General features: G+C 38.0%; 1 protein-coding gene across 1 annotated transcript in view; it reads right to left on the reverse strand.

Moving 5' to 3' along the window:
* The window catches only part of AVL9 (AVL9 cell migration associated), a 60,442-nt gene that overhangs the window by 18,242 nt on the left and 22,716 nt on the right, over positions 1-19,484 (reverse strand). Inside the window, exons 2-10 of the mRNA XM_075212598.1 lie at positions 16,767-16,887; positions 14,488-14,573; positions 12,760-12,831; positions 12,434-12,523; positions 7,787-7,853; positions 6,321-6,361; positions 5,351-5,389; positions 2,667-2,736; positions 973-1,493 (exon numbers count right to left, since the gene is read on the reverse strand). Coding sequence (XP_075068699.1) covers positions 973-1,493; positions 2,667-2,736; positions 5,351-5,389; positions 6,321-6,361; positions 7,787-7,853; positions 12,434-12,523; positions 12,760-12,831; positions 14,488-14,573; positions 16,767-16,887 — 1,107 coding nt within the window. The remainder of the gene's footprint in view (positions 1-972; positions 1,494-2,666; positions 2,737-5,350; positions 5,390-6,320; positions 6,362-7,786; positions 7,854-12,433; positions 12,524-12,759; positions 12,832-14,487; positions 14,574-16,766; positions 16,888-19,484) is intronic.

Below are 19,484 nucleotides of genomic sequence, written 5' to 3' on the forward strand. Positions count from 1 at the left end.
GTTTTAATGTTGTGGCTGATCAGTGTATATTTCTGAAGTAATAGCAGCTGTATATATCTGTAGTCTCTATCTTTCCCCACCCTTGTCCGTGCGTGCAGATCTATGTCACCATATCAGATTTTTTAGCTCAATTCTCTCTCAACTCCTCCTTATATATATATAACCCTTTGCCATTACATAAATACAACGTGAAAATATATAGGGTTAGAGTATTTTTTTTTTTATTACAATAAATCAAGGACTGGTTCAAAAGTGGACACATGACCAGGTTAAAGCTATCCTAGATGTAAGGGAGGAAGGATTGCTCAGTACAAGATTGTAAAAATGACAAATGCGTACAAATTACATTATGGCTATGCACACACTACCATTAACACTTTATGTTTTGTGTTTCTGGAGCAAGTTAAGCGTGTGTAAACTGAAGTGAAAATAAAAATCACTGCATCTAATGGTGTTTCGTTATATATTTGCAGGGTGTTTTTAAAATAATTATTTTTGCTTTTTAAGGTGCCCACCCATACAGATTTTCATCAAACTAGGACATGTCGGACTACCAACCTTGAACAACATCTGATAGTGATCTATGTAGAACTTCTAAGTCACTGTTTGTATTTGCCGAGAAGCTTCCTTCCATGGCTAGAGAACCAAAATTAAAATACTTATATGTACAATGAAATAAACCAACCAGAATCAGCAGGTTTCAGTGTATATATACAAATATAGAATCTTAAAAATACCTTTACTGTAAAACTGACTACTCTAGAAAAAGCCTGGCCAACCTGTGGCTCTCGAAGTGTTGTGAAACTATAAGCCCCAGCATGCTCTGCCAGCTAATAGGTTCCAGGGTATGCAGAGACTTGTAGTTTTACAATGCCTGGAGAGCCACAGGTGAACACATTCAATAGCCATGGGTTAATTTTCTTGCCTGTGGCTGAGCTTTGTGCAGTAGATCCTATTGCTATCCATACTGACCTTAGTAAAAATGGCCAAAGGCATTCCATACTTGTCTTCTTCTAGTCCAGATATTAGTCCTGGAACGAATACAGCCTGCCCTGTTTTAGACTGAGGCTGTACTGTTATGGGGACACTTCCTGAAGTTACTGTGTCCTTGGTAACAATTTCAGAATGCCCTGTCGCTAAATTCCATACTTCCACTTCATCTGTTGTAATGCACTCTTCTAGTATGCTTGGATCCAATGTCTCCCAGTCACTTTCCACAGACTCAGGAGATGTGTGAGACGGAGGCTTGAGATGCTCCACACTGCCATTAGCATCCACTTCAGGTTCAGAAACGGGAATTACTGATTTGCTGTACTCTATTAAACAGTCGTTTTTGGCTGTTCCATTGTCTTCATATTTTTCACTGGAAATGTGAGAAGGAGCTGGAGGGCCAAAGTCCTTTAATGGTGGAACTGCAGACAGTTCTCCCTCATCTGCAATGCTCTGTCGAGGCCTATAGTGTGAGCTGTCTGTGAGTCCATGCTCAATCATGCCTGCATGATGGGAAGATAAATGTATTAAAACAAGCACTTTAAAAAAAAATAGACAAATTAAACCTATTCTCATTTAAACAAATGCATCCGATTTAAAAAGGAAAAGACACTGGCCCTGGTTTACTTGGCACAATACAAAACTCCCTGGCACCTTTTTATGCACAGACATTCCCCCTCTGTATAAAGGCTTGGTTTATGTGTCAGCTTTGAGCTAGCGGTGGTCAGGTCTCTTCCTATATTTCTAATGGGACAATTTTTTGCGTCAATGTAAAAAATAAAAAATTGCTGCAAAGACACAAAAGTTCTACATGTCGTTATAAAGGTAGTCCCAGTACCCCCTAACCATCATGGTTAACACAAGACACAAATGAGACTAAACAAAGCAGTATCATAGGAGAAAACCTGAAAAGTTGTGTTCAACAAAAGGGGTGGTTCTAATCTTAAATGAGATTGTATTTTTACACTTTTGCACAGCGCACCTCTTCAGACTCCCCATCTCTCTACACAACTAAGCACATTTCTAGTTTGTGGAATCATGTCCCTAGAGTGGAGAATAGGTGTGTACTTCAATGTGTAACACTGTGTGTTAGGGCGTATTGGTGCAAGACTGCGGCATTCTAAATGATCAGTCCAGTGGGCTTCGCAAATGAGGTCCACAATGTATTAAAAGAACTGCAAAAAATGATCTGCTAAAATGTGTAAATATTGCCTGAGCGAACAGCAATACTAGGTGGAATAATAACAAAACACGGAAGTAATATTAGCCTAAATTGTACTAGGTGATGAATCTTTAATTAAAGACTGTATAATTATTATTATTGTTTATATAGCGTCAAGCATATTATGAGCACTGGACAGGGAATATGTAGTAATTGCCATCAGTCTGTGCTCCATGGGATCTTATAAGCCAAATTTCTTACCACACACACAGACTAAAGTTAATTGGCTTATGACATAATGGACCCATCAGTGTGTTACTGGAATGTGGGAAGAAACCAGATTACCCAAAGGAAATAAACACAAACAAGGGGAGAACATAAAAACTCCACAAAGGGCCCTGATCTGAATCACAGTGCTGTCCATTGTCTATGCAATGTGAAAATACACATATCATAACTCCTCAAAACAAAAATATGGTTAAATGTAGAAATTAAAGTTTTAATGACATCTGACCTGGGAAGAGAGACAAAACCGTCATCAATGCCCCCACTAATCTGTTAACGGGAGAGACATAAAACAGGACCTTGGAGAGACATGAAGAAATGTTAGTGAATCAAATGTAGCCACTAGTCAGATACATTATCTCAGACCTTACACTTCAAAGTACTACATAGTAAAGCTAGGTACACACTACAGAATTTTCCACCAACTTTTTATGCCAATCGATTTTACATGCGATCGATGTTCCGATCGTTCGGTCCATGGACTGCATACACAATAGCCTTGTTTAGGACGATAAAGGGAAGAGCGGACGTCCCTTTAGCGACTTTTTTACAGCCATGTTGTCGTGAACAATGACTGTAATTTCGTACTCACTGTTGTGGATCGGTTGGAAGTTTATACACACTACACAACGGAAAGGAGATTGGAACGAAAATATTAAACGGTACGACCAACCAAATGAGGCGACAATCGTCCATTTGGGCAGACTTTCGACCATCCTGTCATTACACACACTGACCCGACTTTTGAACGAGCGGTCGTATGTCGGCTGATTGAGTCGATTATTGGACGAAAACAGTGTAGTGTGTACCCAGCTTAAGTATAACATAACATTTTTTTGTTATCAAGTACAATGATGTAATAATGTTGCACATGCTCATTAGTTTATTAAGATTATTCTTTTTATTTTATTTTTTTCTGCTATTCTCTAAACCAGCACAGCATTGAACACAGTGGTCCTAACACCACTGCCAACTCCTTCCAAGTTGCATTATGTAAAGTAGATAAAAAAAAAAAAGAAAAATAATAAATAATAATAATAAAACAAAATTCAGACATGGTCACAGTCAAACCCTTCATTGTTTTGGTCACACATTTTGTTTGTGCAGCTGGTTACTGAATCTGTGTGCAGTTGCCACGTTTAGAGGGAAGAAGCTTTAGACATGGAAAACTCCATGTTTAAATAATATCTGTGAAAAACCATATTTGTCCAAGGATGTCTGTATTTTTGATTATTTTTTATTGTGATCCTGTAAACAATTCTATGAATCTCAGTAGCAGTTGTTTAGCTTTGTGGGTTTTTTTTCAAAATGCAATGCTAGTGGGGGGAAGGACAGTTTGCAGTGACATCACAGCACTATGTGCAATGATATCCATGTGCATGCATCCATTGTCATCACTAAACAGTATATGTCTCTATCCTCTGAGATCCCCACAAAACTGCCTGTAGCTTGGATACATCAACTAGTATTGTATCCTTCAGAGGTGTAGAGGAGACAACACAAAATAAAGTCTGAAGTGGGAGGTGACAGGCCAGGCAGTTCTAAGTATACATAACAGTATCTATTATCTAGAACAACTACACTAAACAATATTCCTCTACAAGAGGCCAGACATTAATGTATATTCAAAATGTAAGCTCATTATCATCATCTATTTATTTATATAGCGCCACTAATTCCCAGCGCTGTACAGAGAACTCACTCACATCACTCCCTGCCCCAATAGAGCTTACAGTCTAAATTCCCTAACATACACACACAGACAATTTAGGGTCAATTTGATAGCAACCAATTAACCTATCAGTATGTTTTTGGAGTGTGGGAGGAAACCGCAGCACCCCGAGGAAACCCACCCCAAACACGGAGAGACCATACAAACTCCACACAGATAAGGCCATGGTCAGGAATTGCACTCATGACCCCAGTGCTGTGAGGCAGAAAAGCTAACCACTAAGCCACCGTGCTGCCCACATATCTTGCAGTAATACAATTTTGCATAAATATATTACTTTTATTGTTATTATTATTAATAATATTATTATTATTATTGATAACACAGCTCATTGACTTGGAGGTTGAAGCTCAGCAGTATTATAACGTATCATAACATATTTGGATCCAATATATTTAAAGGCAGCCACTTGTTTGGAAACAGACATATCCTTTAACTGTGTCAGACTTGGGAGTACGAACTAACAATGTGGGGTAAAATTCTGGGGGTTGGACAAACGGCGCAAAAGAGCTCATCCTAATTTTCCCTATATATATTTGAACATCACAAATTAGAAAACTGGTCTGCTTATAAAGTGGCAAACACCCTGACGCCATAAGGAGGTTAAATGTGACTGTATCATGAATATCTTTTTAACATCTTTTTAAGATGTTTTGGGTATACAGGGTAGTTTTTTGTAGTATTAAAAAATAAATAAATAAAATAAATGCCACATTAATGACAAGTTTCTCCATCTCACTAATCCATATTTGCCAACATTTTAGATTTGGATTCCGGGAGCTGCCGAGGGGAGGTGGGCGTGCAGGGGGCGGGGCTTCGAAAATCACGTCGAAGTGGGCAGATCAGGGAGATTGCCACACTCTCGAAATGCGGGAGTCTCCCGAACATTCCGGGAGAGTTGGCAAGTATGCACTAATCTGTAATCCCTGTGTGGAGGTTTACAGTGTCTACACAAAAAGCAATTTCCAATAGGTGACCGACAAGAGAAAACAGATACACAGATAACCACCTCTATTCCATTAATATGTAATAAAATGTGAGTTCTGCACAATATTTTATCCAAACCAAAAGAAACTAATACTCTCATTGAACCTATTCTACACCATGATGTATACAGAAATGACATACATTTTTTTATGACAGTTTAAACAAAGATTGCTTATTACAATTTACTAGCTTACCTTTTTCTCAAGAAGGATTAGTTTAAACAAAATTAAAACCTGTATCAAAAGGAAACAAATAAACACACGATAATTTAATTTAATTACATTAAATGTGGTTCATTTTATTGGTGGCATTAGATTTTTAATCAGTTTGTTTTATATAGAAAGACCTGTCACTTACATACAGTGGATGCAATCATTTTGTGGACTGAACCAGTACATAGCCTTTCAATCTGCTGGTAACCATTGACATCACAGAGGCACTCCATGATTAATATGTGTAAGGCCTGCCTTATTATTGAGAATTTTCTCTCTTTAGGAACTATTCGTTCAATCCACAAAATTAATGCTTCCACTTTACTGTTGGTCAAAGGTCAACTTTAAGCTACTTTTAGTTATTTCCAGTGGTCAAAGTAGATTAGAAGTGGTGGTATGGAAAATGTAAGTGACTGAAATGTGATAGTTTTACAATCAAAGCAGTAGGAGAAGTGACTATATGGGACACCATCATATACACCCCCATTTCGACCACAGATTACTCTTACAAATATTACTGTGTCATCTATTGCATGGTGTATCCTAGATCTAGCACCTGCAAACAACAGACAACTGCCACCTCAAACCCTTGAGGCAGTGATTGTATGTTACTATTCAAATGTCATAGCAGAAGTTTCTGTCAACTGTCCTCATTTACAATACTACCACTAATTGCTGGATTAGCGCCTCTGTTTTTGTGCATAGTTATTGTTTTACCTTTTTTTTTAATTAATGTACTAAATCAAGCCTGAAAATATCTATAAGTTATGTGCATTGTGTTCAAGTCATAAATTGCCATATATCAAGACCACATGAGGAGACAATGGATAAGGACTGGAATATCACAGAATGTAAGAAATATTATAGAGTCCCATTAAAACAAGTTCATTCAGGTCTCTGCATTTATTACACACTGGTACAGAAATTAAAATTAAATAATATTAAATAGTACCTTAAGTCTAAATTGAAGTATCAGATCCCGTGGAGAAAGACCTAGAAATATGTGAAAAGCGACATTGTATGGTTTAAGCTGTGAATAACATGTCATTCAAGTCAAATTATGTGTCATTTTTTTCTGAATTTTTTTCTTCTGTGAAGATGTCTCTTGTACGGTCATAATAAGGACTGCATATCACCCCAGTCTATTGCACCTATCAACAGTGTGCAAGATTTGCTTATTCCAGTAACTGCAGCAATATAGTACATCACGGCACGTGCAGTAAATGTCATGTTGTGGTATCAGACTGTTTACATTATAAATTTTAAACAGCAAACTTACATATTTGTTTACCGTGAAAGTAGAGTGATGCTGCCATGAAACAAAAGTATTTACGTCATGCTTACTGTTACAAATGGAAAGTAAGTAAATGAAGGAGTGATTTTCTGCATGTTTACTCGTTTCTCAATGACATTTAATTAGACAAATCTGCATTGTTTGAATGGATATATTTAAATAGAAACAGGTGTTGGGTCTATGGTTCTGCATGACTGGCTAGATCTTCATTTAATCCAATGGTTCTGGGGTACATAGTTTGCTTTAATGAAATATAGGAAGAGGTTTGAAAAGATGTTTGCAATTCTCTCTTGGCTTTGTGAAGAAATTATATTTCCAATTTTACAGGATATGTACGCGAATCAACATAATGTAGGAAATAAATATAATTGATTTATAATGCAGATGTTGTGACTTTGTGCACATTTTCCATGGACAGGGATGGCCTGGAGCATTAATTAGTTTTTTAACTTGTAGTTTGTATTTTTATAATATGACCTTTAGGGATATTGTGCACTATTTAGATTATGTTTGCATTATTACTTGAATGCTACCAAGAATCAAGGAATTTTTTTTTGCCACCTTTTAATAGTAGCAGAAGGTTTGTGGAGTACAAGTAAAAACATAAAAATAAAAATGATAAATGTATTTATTGCATGGAAGTTGTACATATAATTTGTAAAGTTACTTGTCATCGAATATGCAGGGAGACAGGCAGAAACATAGAAAAGTATTTAACTGCATGATAGTCAGATAATCAAATCATATGGACAGCAGAACAGGGTGAGGCAAGTAATCTGCTGTTAGCAATTCCACAATACACTTGTCATATCCTGGTAATGGACATTAGAGATATTAATCAAATGTGGCTGCACAAACCTTCCCTAATCTTGGTTACCATGGAAAAATACTTAATTCCAACAACAGAAGAGAATTTGTTGTACTATTTCAATAATGAGAAGAAAAAAACCAATGAGATAATAGTAATATCTTTCTTTCTTTACATACTAGTTTTGGCTATTCTATAAAAGACCACAAAACACCTGCCAGCCACAATATCTCTGCATTTGTGTTTGGTGCAAACAATGCCTGTATCATGACTGGTATGATTTTTTTTTTTTTTTTTTTTAGAAAAGGCAACTTACCCAGATATAACTGAGAAACTTCCAATGAACTTCCTCCCAATGAGCCATTCATGTGTTCATATAACTCCTGTACAACAAAAAAAATTGGTATGAAACGCATTGTGTATGTCATTTCAGTGTAATAATTTGGAGACAGAGGTTAGGAGGGGTTCTCATCTTGCGTAAAATATATATTGAAGAACACAGATTATTTTATAGATCATAAAAACATTAGGACACAAATGATTTGTTAAGAAATACACTGCCATTCACAAGATACATTTAACCATGTGTGTAAACTCAAGTGTAGTGTAGTCATCCTTAGTTTTGCTGGTATATTTTTGCAGAAAACTAAAAGCCTGCAAAAGAGGAAATATTTGACAAGTCTACTGCAGTGCAACCAGGTAAATAACTCAGGCAGGCTAATATTTACTTACTGTGTTTAAGAGTCCCACCCATATGTAACCTATCACAATAAGTTGCCAGACTACCTGGATCAGACAGGAGAAGACAACAGCTAATGTATAGCACAGTAAGAAGTACATTCAGAATGTTAAAGGAGCCATGTACTGTCTGGAGACCAAATGGTCTTAGTACAGAAATTGAATCCTCTGCCAATTGTTTTGTTATCCTTCCCAGGTTCAACATATGCTAGTGCATGTGTATCACCTGGCTTGTACTGCATAATAAATACACAAAATATATTAATAATTTATTATATTAATAAAACATTTTAATAAAAAGAGAACATAATGCTGCAGACATTTGAGTTTAGCAGTGACAAATGAAAGAGAGGGGATTCACAAAGTCCCATAACCACCAGATGTCTGCAGACTAAGTGGATCTTTAAAGCAAAATTTTATCTACTTTCTTTTAAAGCTACGTTACCACCTTCTGTAAAATTTTACTAAGGGGCTGCTCTATGCTTTAGTTTTTTTTTTTTTTACACATACTCTGGTAATAAATCTTTTTTATAATGTCCATTTAATAAGCTCATACTTTGAGTTGGAGGCCTCCTAGAGATGTCGGAAAGGGGGGTTTGGCGTAGTCAATCACGTTATTTGGCGGGGCTAAAATTACGCAATTCACCACGAATCGCGTCATTTGGCTGTTGAACTGCAGGATACAAGAGACCTGCCCGGAATTCCGGAATCTCTCGAACATTCCGAGAGAGTGGGCAAGTATGAATAAGCTTACTGAGAAATATGGAAACATAGTTCAAATCTATGGCAGTATAACATGACAATACAGCGTGAAAATATATGGAATTTGCCAATTTCAGTTCTTTACAAAATTATGTGCTGCATGCAAAAATAATAGGGTGGAGCTCTGAAAATTAGCATATGATGCTAGAAGAAAAATTGGACATGTGCATTTAAAAGCATACTATTATAGCAGGTCATGATGAACAATGACATTAGTGACATTGTCCCCCACTGCACCACATCAGCCATGAGCCACAATATCTAGTTCACAGTATTTGGAGCTACCAGACACAATTTATAAAAGGCTGTGTTATTACAGCAGCTAGGTCTACACAGAATCCCCAGTTACGATTTCTCCAGTTTCCAGTAAGGGCAGCCATGCAAGTATATCTGTGGCTCAGACTGCTGCAAAACACTGTGCTTTAAAATACTGTGTGTAGGAGCCACAAGGACCGCCAGCTTCCATAGTAGGGAAATGATGGAAAAAGCTGTAGGCAGAAAAAAAGACATGCGCTGTTTGCTTGGGCACATATCTTCCATGGTGACAGATTTGTACTGCACTAAATCATGGCAGATCCCTATAGACAATGGATGACAATATAGAGCTAATAGGAGAAATAAATGTTTAGCAAAATGACAGACATCTTCCATATACATGGATATCTTCCACTAGTCTACTTTTAATACATGCATATCCTGGGCCTGATTCATATTTGGACTTTTGCCCGTTTGCATGCCGAATCTTGCGTGAAATAGCTCTGTGCATGCTCAGAAACAGACCTTACACCAACGATCGCAATTGCACTGAAAACATGTCTGAAGCAAAGGTCACTTACAACTGCATATTACATGAAGGGTGGAACAGAGACGGTAAGGGGCGGACCGGACGCAATGCACAGTATGGGTGCCGATGCGGACGATTTCAGTCATGTGTTTCTCAAAAGTACGTCTGGTTTCAGCCGTTATCACTTGCACAAGCTACAAGCAGGTGTAAGTGCCGGCCGATAGTGATGACTGACATGGCGTTGTCTTTGTTTCAAAAACTACACATATGCGTGCCACTAGTGAGCACAGAACATGTGTATGCAAGTAAGATTGACTATATTAGATTGTTGTATGTACAATATGGATTAAAATAATCTTTATTTATGTAATTAATGTGTAAAAAAAATGGATGTTTATACTATTAAAAGGAGTTACTAATTTCTTCTATAATTAGAATTATTTTTTTATTAATTTTTTATGTGACCTTTTAGTGAACAGATACTTGAGCATATACTGCAGTCTGTTATGTCTACATACAGCAAATAATGCTTAGGGAGAGTGCACTAACACCCAGGATCAAATAGAAATGTATCTAGAGATACGTTTGGATTTGTATACAGTCGACACTCCACACAGGTTCCACGCTCTTTTTTTAAAAAAAACTCACATTGTGTACAAGTTGCGTCCGGACATGAATTAGGCTCCCTTTGTGTAATTAGTCTCATTATAATCTACTGAAAATGCAATGCCTTAAAAGGAAATAAACAAAGTAATTTCAAAACAACCAAGGTAAAAGCCCTTACATTCAAAAAAATTTGAAAACATAAACCATTAAAATATTACATGCTATAGAAATCAGCAGAGCTGTTCTGTCAATCCTGGAAAAAGAAAGGAGGGTAACCGCACTAAATGAAAAAATAGTAAACTAGGTACTTAACCCCAATGTTTTTACTCCAGATTATTTTTAATATATTATAATGTTGTAACTGGAGGGTGCTCCCTTATACTTATTTATTAGAATAAGAGCCAAGGAAAAGAGAGTATATGTAGAGGCACTCCGGGGTGTTTTAATTAAAATAACTTGTTTTTATTGATATGCATTAAAAGATATCAGTACAGCTTGCGAAAGTATAAAAACAGTGCTGAGTGAAAAATAAAATGCAGATTTAAACTGCAAAATCGCTGTGTTCTCATGCCATAATACAAAATATAATTGAAATAATATTGTTATTTGTATGTTGATATTTTAATTATTGTGCTGATTACATAACACCTTGTTGGCTCGTTAGCTAATAATATTAGAATATATTAATGCCTAATAGCTCAATATCTCTGTGTAGAATGTCAGGCAGTGATAAAACTGAAACAATGTCAATTGGTATTGTATGTCTTATATTATTGACACGCATCTATACCACTCCTATAGCTAATGAGTCCAAATTAAGGTGTAGTATTGTCAGATAGTTGATTGTGATAATGATCCTATCTAGGATCCTCTAATATCGCTATATCACTGAAGTACAGATAGCGTGATTAGTTAGCATATAATAATGCCATCAAACGGCTGACCATTATCTGATAGTAATATCTATAACAGGTTGATGGTATTTATATAGTTTCTTGAGGTCAGCATAATGAGGCTGTGTCGATATAGTACAATTATATTGGTAATGTTATCAGGTAGCTAACCGTAGATGTCTGTAAAAAGTATCTGAGTGACATCTGAGGATCAATGACTAGTGTGATACAACTGCTAAGCTGCCTATTCTGGCTAAGTCTATTTGCAGTAAAACTATCAAGGCCTTGAAAAAGCACACATGCGAAACGCGCGTCGGCGTTCGCTGTGTTTCTCATGCCCTGCTGATTATAAAATGATTTTTATTTAGCCAGATAGTTTTACTGCAAATAGACACAGAGATATTGAGCTATTAGGCATTAATATATTCTAATATTATTAGCTAACGAGCCAACAAGGTGTTATGTAATCAGCACAATAATTAAAATATCAACATACAAATAACAATATTATGTCAATTATATTTTGTATTATGGCATGAGAACACAGCGATTTTGCAGTTTAAATCTGCATTTTATTTTTCACTCAGCGCTGTTTTTATACTTTCGCAAGCTGTACTGATATCTTTTAATGCATATCAATAAAAACAAGTTATTTTAATTAAAACACCCCGGAGTGCCTCTACATATACTCTCTTTTCCTTGGCTCTTAATCCTGGAAAAAGAACAGTTGTGCTTTTTACTTAATGCTACATAACATAATTAATGCATTTGAACAGTAATTTCCCATGTAAACCTCCTATCCTAGAAATGTTGAACAGTAAATATCCTTTATGGATACAGAAAGTAACAAAGTAACAGCATTTCACACATTTGCTGGCATTTAGGAAGAAGCCTGAGGACAGGATTTAAAGCTCCCCATAATATACAATTTTTTACAGCATTTTCCAGGATTCAATGAGGCATCATCCTGTGAATTGTATGTAGTTTGTACATTAAACCATGCTGAAAAAAAGGGTGTTAACCACTGACCTGCCCAACTAAAGCAGTGAATCATTTTTGTTCTCTGCCTAACGGAAAATTTGTTTAATCGTGAAAATGTGCTTTTTCTAAGTAACATCTCTTCAAAAGTAACTGGTGCTTGATCTCGGTCACTCATTTGTCTAGGGATTGCGCTGCATACCTTGAGAATTGATATTTGTGAAAAATCCTTCTCTTCAAAATAGGCATGGGTGATTAACTGAAGCTTTGCTTGAAGTAATCCATACAGGGGCTTTAAGGCAGAAAACAAAGTTAAACATTACAATTTGCAATTTCAAGACATTTGAAACATTAAATAAATGTATGTGAGTTACTAATGTCATTACTATCATTTTCCCATGATTAGCTCCAGTAATCTACTGATAAAACACTGCCCTATTCTGACTAACATTACTGTCCATGCTACCGATGCTTTAATACGGCTGAACTAACTTAGTTTCTGGATGCAGTACAAAACTAGTGTCTTACCAGCTGACTCAACACACAAACACTTTTCTGCACAGTTTCCCGGGTCACATCAGCTTGACGCACTTTCAAGATCTGTGGAGTACAGAATAAAATCAAATAAATTTCAGCACTTAGCAGTAGCTGTTTCAAACACCTAAATGAATACAATACAAAAATAAACCATCAACATGAGTGTGTACAATTTGTTAATATGTCCATGCTTGAACACATGGGAATGTAATACTCATTTTTCACACACATGAATTTTGCTGGTACATGGAATCAAGCCTACTGTTGACAATTTACTCATAATAAACAAGCAGCAGTAGAGAGTCATGGACAAACCCTTTTCTTTTAGAAAACATCACAGAGCAGCAGAGAAGACAAATCACTAAGCAATATGTAGACAAAGAAGATGGGTCACTTTGGACAAGTCTGTTTTGAATAGTTTGAACACAAGATGCGGTGAAGGAGGGTATTAGATATAGAATCTGCCCCTTTATAAACTCAATCCATGAACTTTAATGTGGTCTCAAATGGAAGATAGAGTCAATGTCCACGCAAACCGCTCAGCACCATCTCACTATAATAGATGGACACTGGCCACACGTGGAAAATGCACAATAACATATTTCACAACCAGTGATGTCATATATTCTTTATATTACTGGATTGGTAATCATTTTGTGGACTGAGATCATGGTGTAATATTTGCTAGAAAGAAGATCCGGCCCTATAGTCTTTAATGTTTAATTATAATTTATTAATGTCCCACAAAATGACTACTTCCATGATAAGCTGGAGAGATGTACATTTTTAAAAAATAATAAGTATGATATGACAAGTGCTGCATAGGGAAAGAGAGGCGGGTGTATTTCAGAATTATTTATAGATGCAGGAGAGAGCTGGATTGGTACTGATAAGCTCCTCCCCCATCCCAAACATGAGGAAGTCCCAGTGATGTGAAACTCGTATATTTGGGTCAATTTCCAGGGCAATACCAATACAAAGAAAAGCACTTGTTTATGTACTGGGAGACACAGCATTCATATTGAACACAGAGGGCCTGATTCACAGCGGAACGCAAGTGTAAGGGTAACTTGTATTTGAAAAAGTTGCACATAAGTGAATGCTGAGTTGAAGATGTGTCCAGGTCTGAATAAGTAGCAGATGCGTCTGAATGACAACAGACACAACCCTCATTTGCAAACATGTACAATAACCTTTCATTTTATGAAGGTATTTGCTATGAATGATAATTTTTCCTAGCAGATGCTCAGCAAAAGCAAATCCTAATCTATGATGAGTGACTACTGAAGTCACTTATAAGCATCTGCGAATCATTCACAATCCTCTAATTACAAGCAGTTCGCTAGCTTGGGTGTTCATCATCATCATCATTATCAGTTACTTACACCAGCCCCTGACCACATGCTTTTTCACCGGTATCTGCAACTACGACCCAGCCTGAATCCGAAAACAATGTCACAAACACACCCTTACTGTACACTGCCTACATTAGGACACGCAGTCACGCCTTGTCAGGCGTAATTAGTCGTTAGTGGCAAAATGTTGCAGGCCTGAATAGCCTTAGCTGGTTACTTTCACTTTCTGAACATGCCTAGTGTGAAAAAAAGATATGTTACGCAAATGGGCGTATGTTTCTCTGAATCAGGCCCTAGTACACAGTGATAGGGTGTCCAGTTCTCAATCAAACTGAAAAGTAGATAAGATATATACAGGCAATACCTTGGCTTCAATCTGTCTGTAACAAGAGACACCATAAACAGTCTTCCGCTCTCCACTTCTTGGTGGGAGGTGAAAAAATACTGTATCTATGGAGAGTAAAGTGAAGTTTATCAAAAATGGGCAATGGTTCATCTGCAGATAGATACATGAGTGAAATGTCCTGTTTGCGATCACTTGAAAGGTCCAACTTTATTATTCAGTAAATTAGTTTTGCTCTCAAGTACAAGTTGTAATTAAAATAGAAATACTGTGAGATAAAAATGAGGAATGGGTGCAACAGTGTTAAAAGGACACATAATAAGTAAGTGAGCAGGCATAGCTGTGGCTAATAGTTTGCTGCCAGTCTTTTGAATTGCCAGTGACATCTTATTGTATGGTACTGGTCAGCCAAATAACCTCTTATATACCTGAGGACATTTTTTTTTTTTTACACAAGATTCTACTTCAGGGGAGATACATACAATGCAAACTATGTTTTAGGCATTTAATACACACTAACATAAAAACATTACACCCAGCAGAGAGGACATATTGCTTGGCTCTAGCGGTCAGCATATGTCACCAGCCTTGGCTCTGTCTTTTCTTGATTTCAACGCCACACGCTAGACAGCTGGAATTGGGAGGAATTAGGTATTTTGGAATAGAAGCTATTTTAATGGATACTTTAAAAATCAGGTTGATTTAGTGGATTAAGAGTAAGAAGCTATTTAGCAGTCATTTATAGGGCTATATATTTAATGGTATGAGGGCACATGAGGGTGAGAGAGAGAGATGGCGAGAGAGAGAGAGAGAGATGGCAAGAGAGAGAGAGAGATGGCGAGAGAGAGAGAGAGAGAGATGGCGAGAGAGAGAGAGAGAGAGAGAGATGGCGAGAGAGAGAGAGAGATGGCGAGAGAGAGGGAGAGATGGCGAGAGAGATGGCGAGAGAGAGAGAGATGGCGAGAGAGAGAGAGAGAGAGAGATGGCGAGAGAGAGAGAGAGAGAGAGAGATGGCGAGAGAGAGAGAGATGGCGAGAGAGAGAGAGAGAGATAGAGAGATGGCGAGAGAGAGAGAGAGAGAGAGAGAGAGATGGCGAGAGAGAGAGAGAGAGAGATGGCGAGAGAGAGAGAGAGAGAGATGGCGAGAGAGAGAGAGAGAGAGAGAGATGGCGAGAGAGAGAGAGAGAGAGAGATGGCGAGAGAGAGAGAGAGAGAGAGATGGCGAGAGACGGAGAGATGGCGAGAGAGAGAGAGAGAGATGGCGAGAGAGAGAGAGATGGCGAGAGAGAGAGAGAGATGGCGAGAGAGAGAGAGAGATGGCGAGAGAGAGAGAGATGGCGAGAGAGAGAGAGATGGCGAGAGAGAGAGAGATGGCGAGAGAGAGAGAGATGGCGAGAGAGAGAGAGATGGCGAGAGAGAGAGAGATGGCGAGAGAGAGAGAGATGGCGAGAGAGAGAGAGATGGCGAGATGGCGAGAGAGAGAGAGATGGCGAGAGAGAGAGAGAGATGGCGAGAGAGAGAGAGAGAGAGATGGCGAGAGAGAGAGAGAGAGATGGCGAGAGAGAGAGAGAGAGAGATGGCGAGAGAGAGAGAGAGAGAGATGGCGAGAGGGAGAGAGAGAGAGATGGCGAGAGAGAGATGGCGAGAGAGAGAGAGAGAGATGGCGAGAGAGAGAGAGATGGCGAGAGAGAGAGAGATGGCGAGAGAGACGGCGAGAGAGAGAGATGGCGAGAGAGAGAGAGATGGCGAGAGAGAGAGAGAGATGGCGAGAGAGAGAGAGAGAGAGAGAGAGATGGCGAGAGAGAGAGAGAGAGAGAGAGAGAGATGGCGAGAGAGAGAGAGATGGCGAGAGAGAGAGAGAGAACGATGGCGAGAGAGAGAGAGATGGCGAGAGAGAGAGAGAGAACATGAGGGAGAGAGAGAGAGAGAGAGATGGCGAGAGAGAGAGAGAAAACATGAGGGGGAGAGAGAGAGAGAGATCGCGCGAGAGAGAGAAAACATGAGGGAGAGAGAGAGAGCGAGAGAGAGAGCGAGAAAACATGAGAGAGAGAGAGAAATGGCGAGAGAAAGAGAGCGCGCGAGAGAGAGCGAGAGATTAGATTAGTGTGAGACCTTTATTAAGAAACATTGGATTAAAACCATATTATTGAGAGTGCTGTTTGTTACATTTATAATCCTGCTGCATATGTATGATGCAGAGTGATGTACTTTTAATACACCAAAGATTTGAATTTCGTATACTGGAAAATATATAACCTAACAAATGAAAGCCTCTTTCTCTGAGGTAGACATGACCATACCTTCCTGGAAGTTGTGTGCACCATCTGGCAATGCAAGAAACGGCAGGTATTTCCATTCCTCCGGTAAAATGTGGCTATCATGTCCCTCTCCAGAGATCAAGGGAGGGTATGAGAACTCCACCTGTACAAATACATAATATTACATTAAACAATTGTCATGTATGCCTGGCTCAACTAACCAATTTAGGTCCTTTATGCTGTATCTGCTTTTGTAAAAAATTCAATAAAACATGTTTATTCAAAAAAAAACTATATAAAAAATACATTAAGCAATTTAAGAAAAAAATACAATAGATCTGATGCTATCTTCATATAAACAATTTGTACTGCAATAATGTTTTCCACAAATTAACACTTAGGGATATTCAATTGTTTGCCAGATCGGGAAAGTACTCGCACTCTAAAAATATTACCGTTAATATCTCGCTGGATTTCAGCTCGCAGCTCCCTGAGCTGCGAGCTGAAATCCAGGGAGTAAATTACCATATTAACGGTATTTACACGCAATATTACCGGTAATATTTTTAGAGCGCGAGTATTTTCCCGACATAATCATATTATGCAGAACATATATTTTCCCCCAAACCGTCACCACAAAGTTGTAAGTACACAATTTTCTAGAATGTCACTCTATGCTGCAGCATTACGATTTCCCTTCACTGGAACTAAGGTGCCCAGGCCAATACGTGTAACACAGCCCAGACCATTGTTTCTCCACACTTTACAGTCAGTTGGCAATATGCATTCTTATAGGAAGCGTCCTAGCATCTGCCAACCACTGATTCGCCTGTCAGATTGCCCGAAAGTGTGATTTGTCATTCCAAAGAATGCGTCTTCACTGCTCCAGATCCCAATGGTGGTGTGCTTTACACCACTCCAGTTGACATTTGGCTATGTGCATGGTCGCGTGAGGTTTGGCTCCCCAGTCCATGAAGTTCCTAACTTTGCTCCCAGACGCAGTTTGGTAGAGAGTGCTGCAACAGAGGACAGATGGGTGAGGGCTATGGGTTTCAGCACTTCAGCGGTCCCGTTCTATGGGCTTGCGTGGCTTACCGCATCGATGCTGAGCTGTTGTTGGCCATAGATGCTTCCATTTTACAACAACAGCACCTACAGTATCATGGCAGCTATAGCAAGGCAAATATTTGACAAACAGACTAGTGGAAAGGTGACATCATATGACAGTGAAAGTCACTAAGCTCCTTAGTATAAATCATTCTTCTGCCAAGGTTTGACTATGAAGATTACATGGCTGTATATTTGATTTTATGCACCTGTTAGCAATGGGTGTGGCTGAAATGGTCAAATTCACTAATTAGGAAGGGTGTCCACATACTTTTGTCCATGTACTGTATATCTACAGATTGCATTCGTTTTTACACATAGTGATCAATAAAATTAATCGAATACATATTTAAAAATTATAAAAATGTATTTATATAAAAATTACTATTGTGCATATATTACCTATTGGAAAACATGAAGTTCTCTGAATAGTATATATTAACCATACATTATATAATACATACAATAGATCGTATGGCATATTAATGATCCCTTTTTTATACCAATGCTCCGATAGTGCGTATAACAAAAAATAAGTATCAGTAGGACACAATATACACAGCTCCGACGTCTGTGCCAAACTGAACAATTCTCCATAAACTATTGCACCGGAGCCAATTAAACCACATGTATTACATAAATAATTTGAAAGTAATATAAAATGGGGGGCAATTCAATTTGGAGCAAAGTTTCCGTTGAGCTATATTTTTACACTATTCAATTACAAAATCTGGGATAATTTTAGTGGGTGAAAATATACTTAATTCACTCACTTTTGCCTTCAAAAATGGCGATACATTTTGAAAATTATGAATTACATTTTTAATCTGGATAGGTCAGAATATAGTACAGAACAACAAATAAACACCTCCTTAAAAATAAAGTATAGAAAAACGTTTTACAGACTAAAATAGTGCATGGTGGCTTAGTGGTTAGCACATCTGCCCCACAGCTCTGGGGCCATGAATTTGATTCCCGACCATGGCCTTATATGTTTGTAAGTTCTCCCTTTGTTTGTGTGGGTTTCCTCCCACACTCCAAAAACAACCTAGTAGGTTAATTGGCTGCAATAAAATTGACCTTAGCCTCTCTCGGTGTGTGTGTGTATATTATGGAATTCAGACTGTAAGCTCCAAAGGGGCAGGGGCTGATGTGAGCGAGTTCGCTGTACAGCGCTGCAGAATTAGCGACGCTATATAAATAGATGATGATGCCGATGATAATACAGTTTTTTATCCACAGTCATTTTAATGTATAAGATAGTGAGACGTGTTTATGATTGGAGTTAAAAATGGAGTTAAGAAGTAAAAAGTGGTCTGTGGTCCAATTTTATACATGTTTTATTACAGGTATGAAAGACACCCCTTGCTCTTGACTTCTTTGTTACATTAATGCCACCTGCACATTTTCACTCTTCCAGTATCCCTCAGTACTCTAAAGCTGGTTAAAACACCTATGCAATCTTACTTCAGATGAAATTTCTGTAACAATTTCAACAACGATTGAAAGTCTCTATGAGCATGCCGATTCATGCGTACACACCTATACAATTTACCTTCAGATCTGTGATCTTTATCTTTCATAACCATCTGAAGAAAAGATTGCGAATCTGTACACACTCTACAGATATCTGCCTACACTGCTGGACATGAG

This window comes from Mixophyes fleayi, chromosome 5, assembly GCF_038048845.1.
Source record: "Mixophyes fleayi isolate aMixFle1 chromosome 5, aMixFle1.hap1, whole genome shotgun sequence".
NCBI lineage: Eukaryota > Metazoa > Chordata > Amphibia > Anura > Limnodynastidae > Mixophyes > Mixophyes fleayi.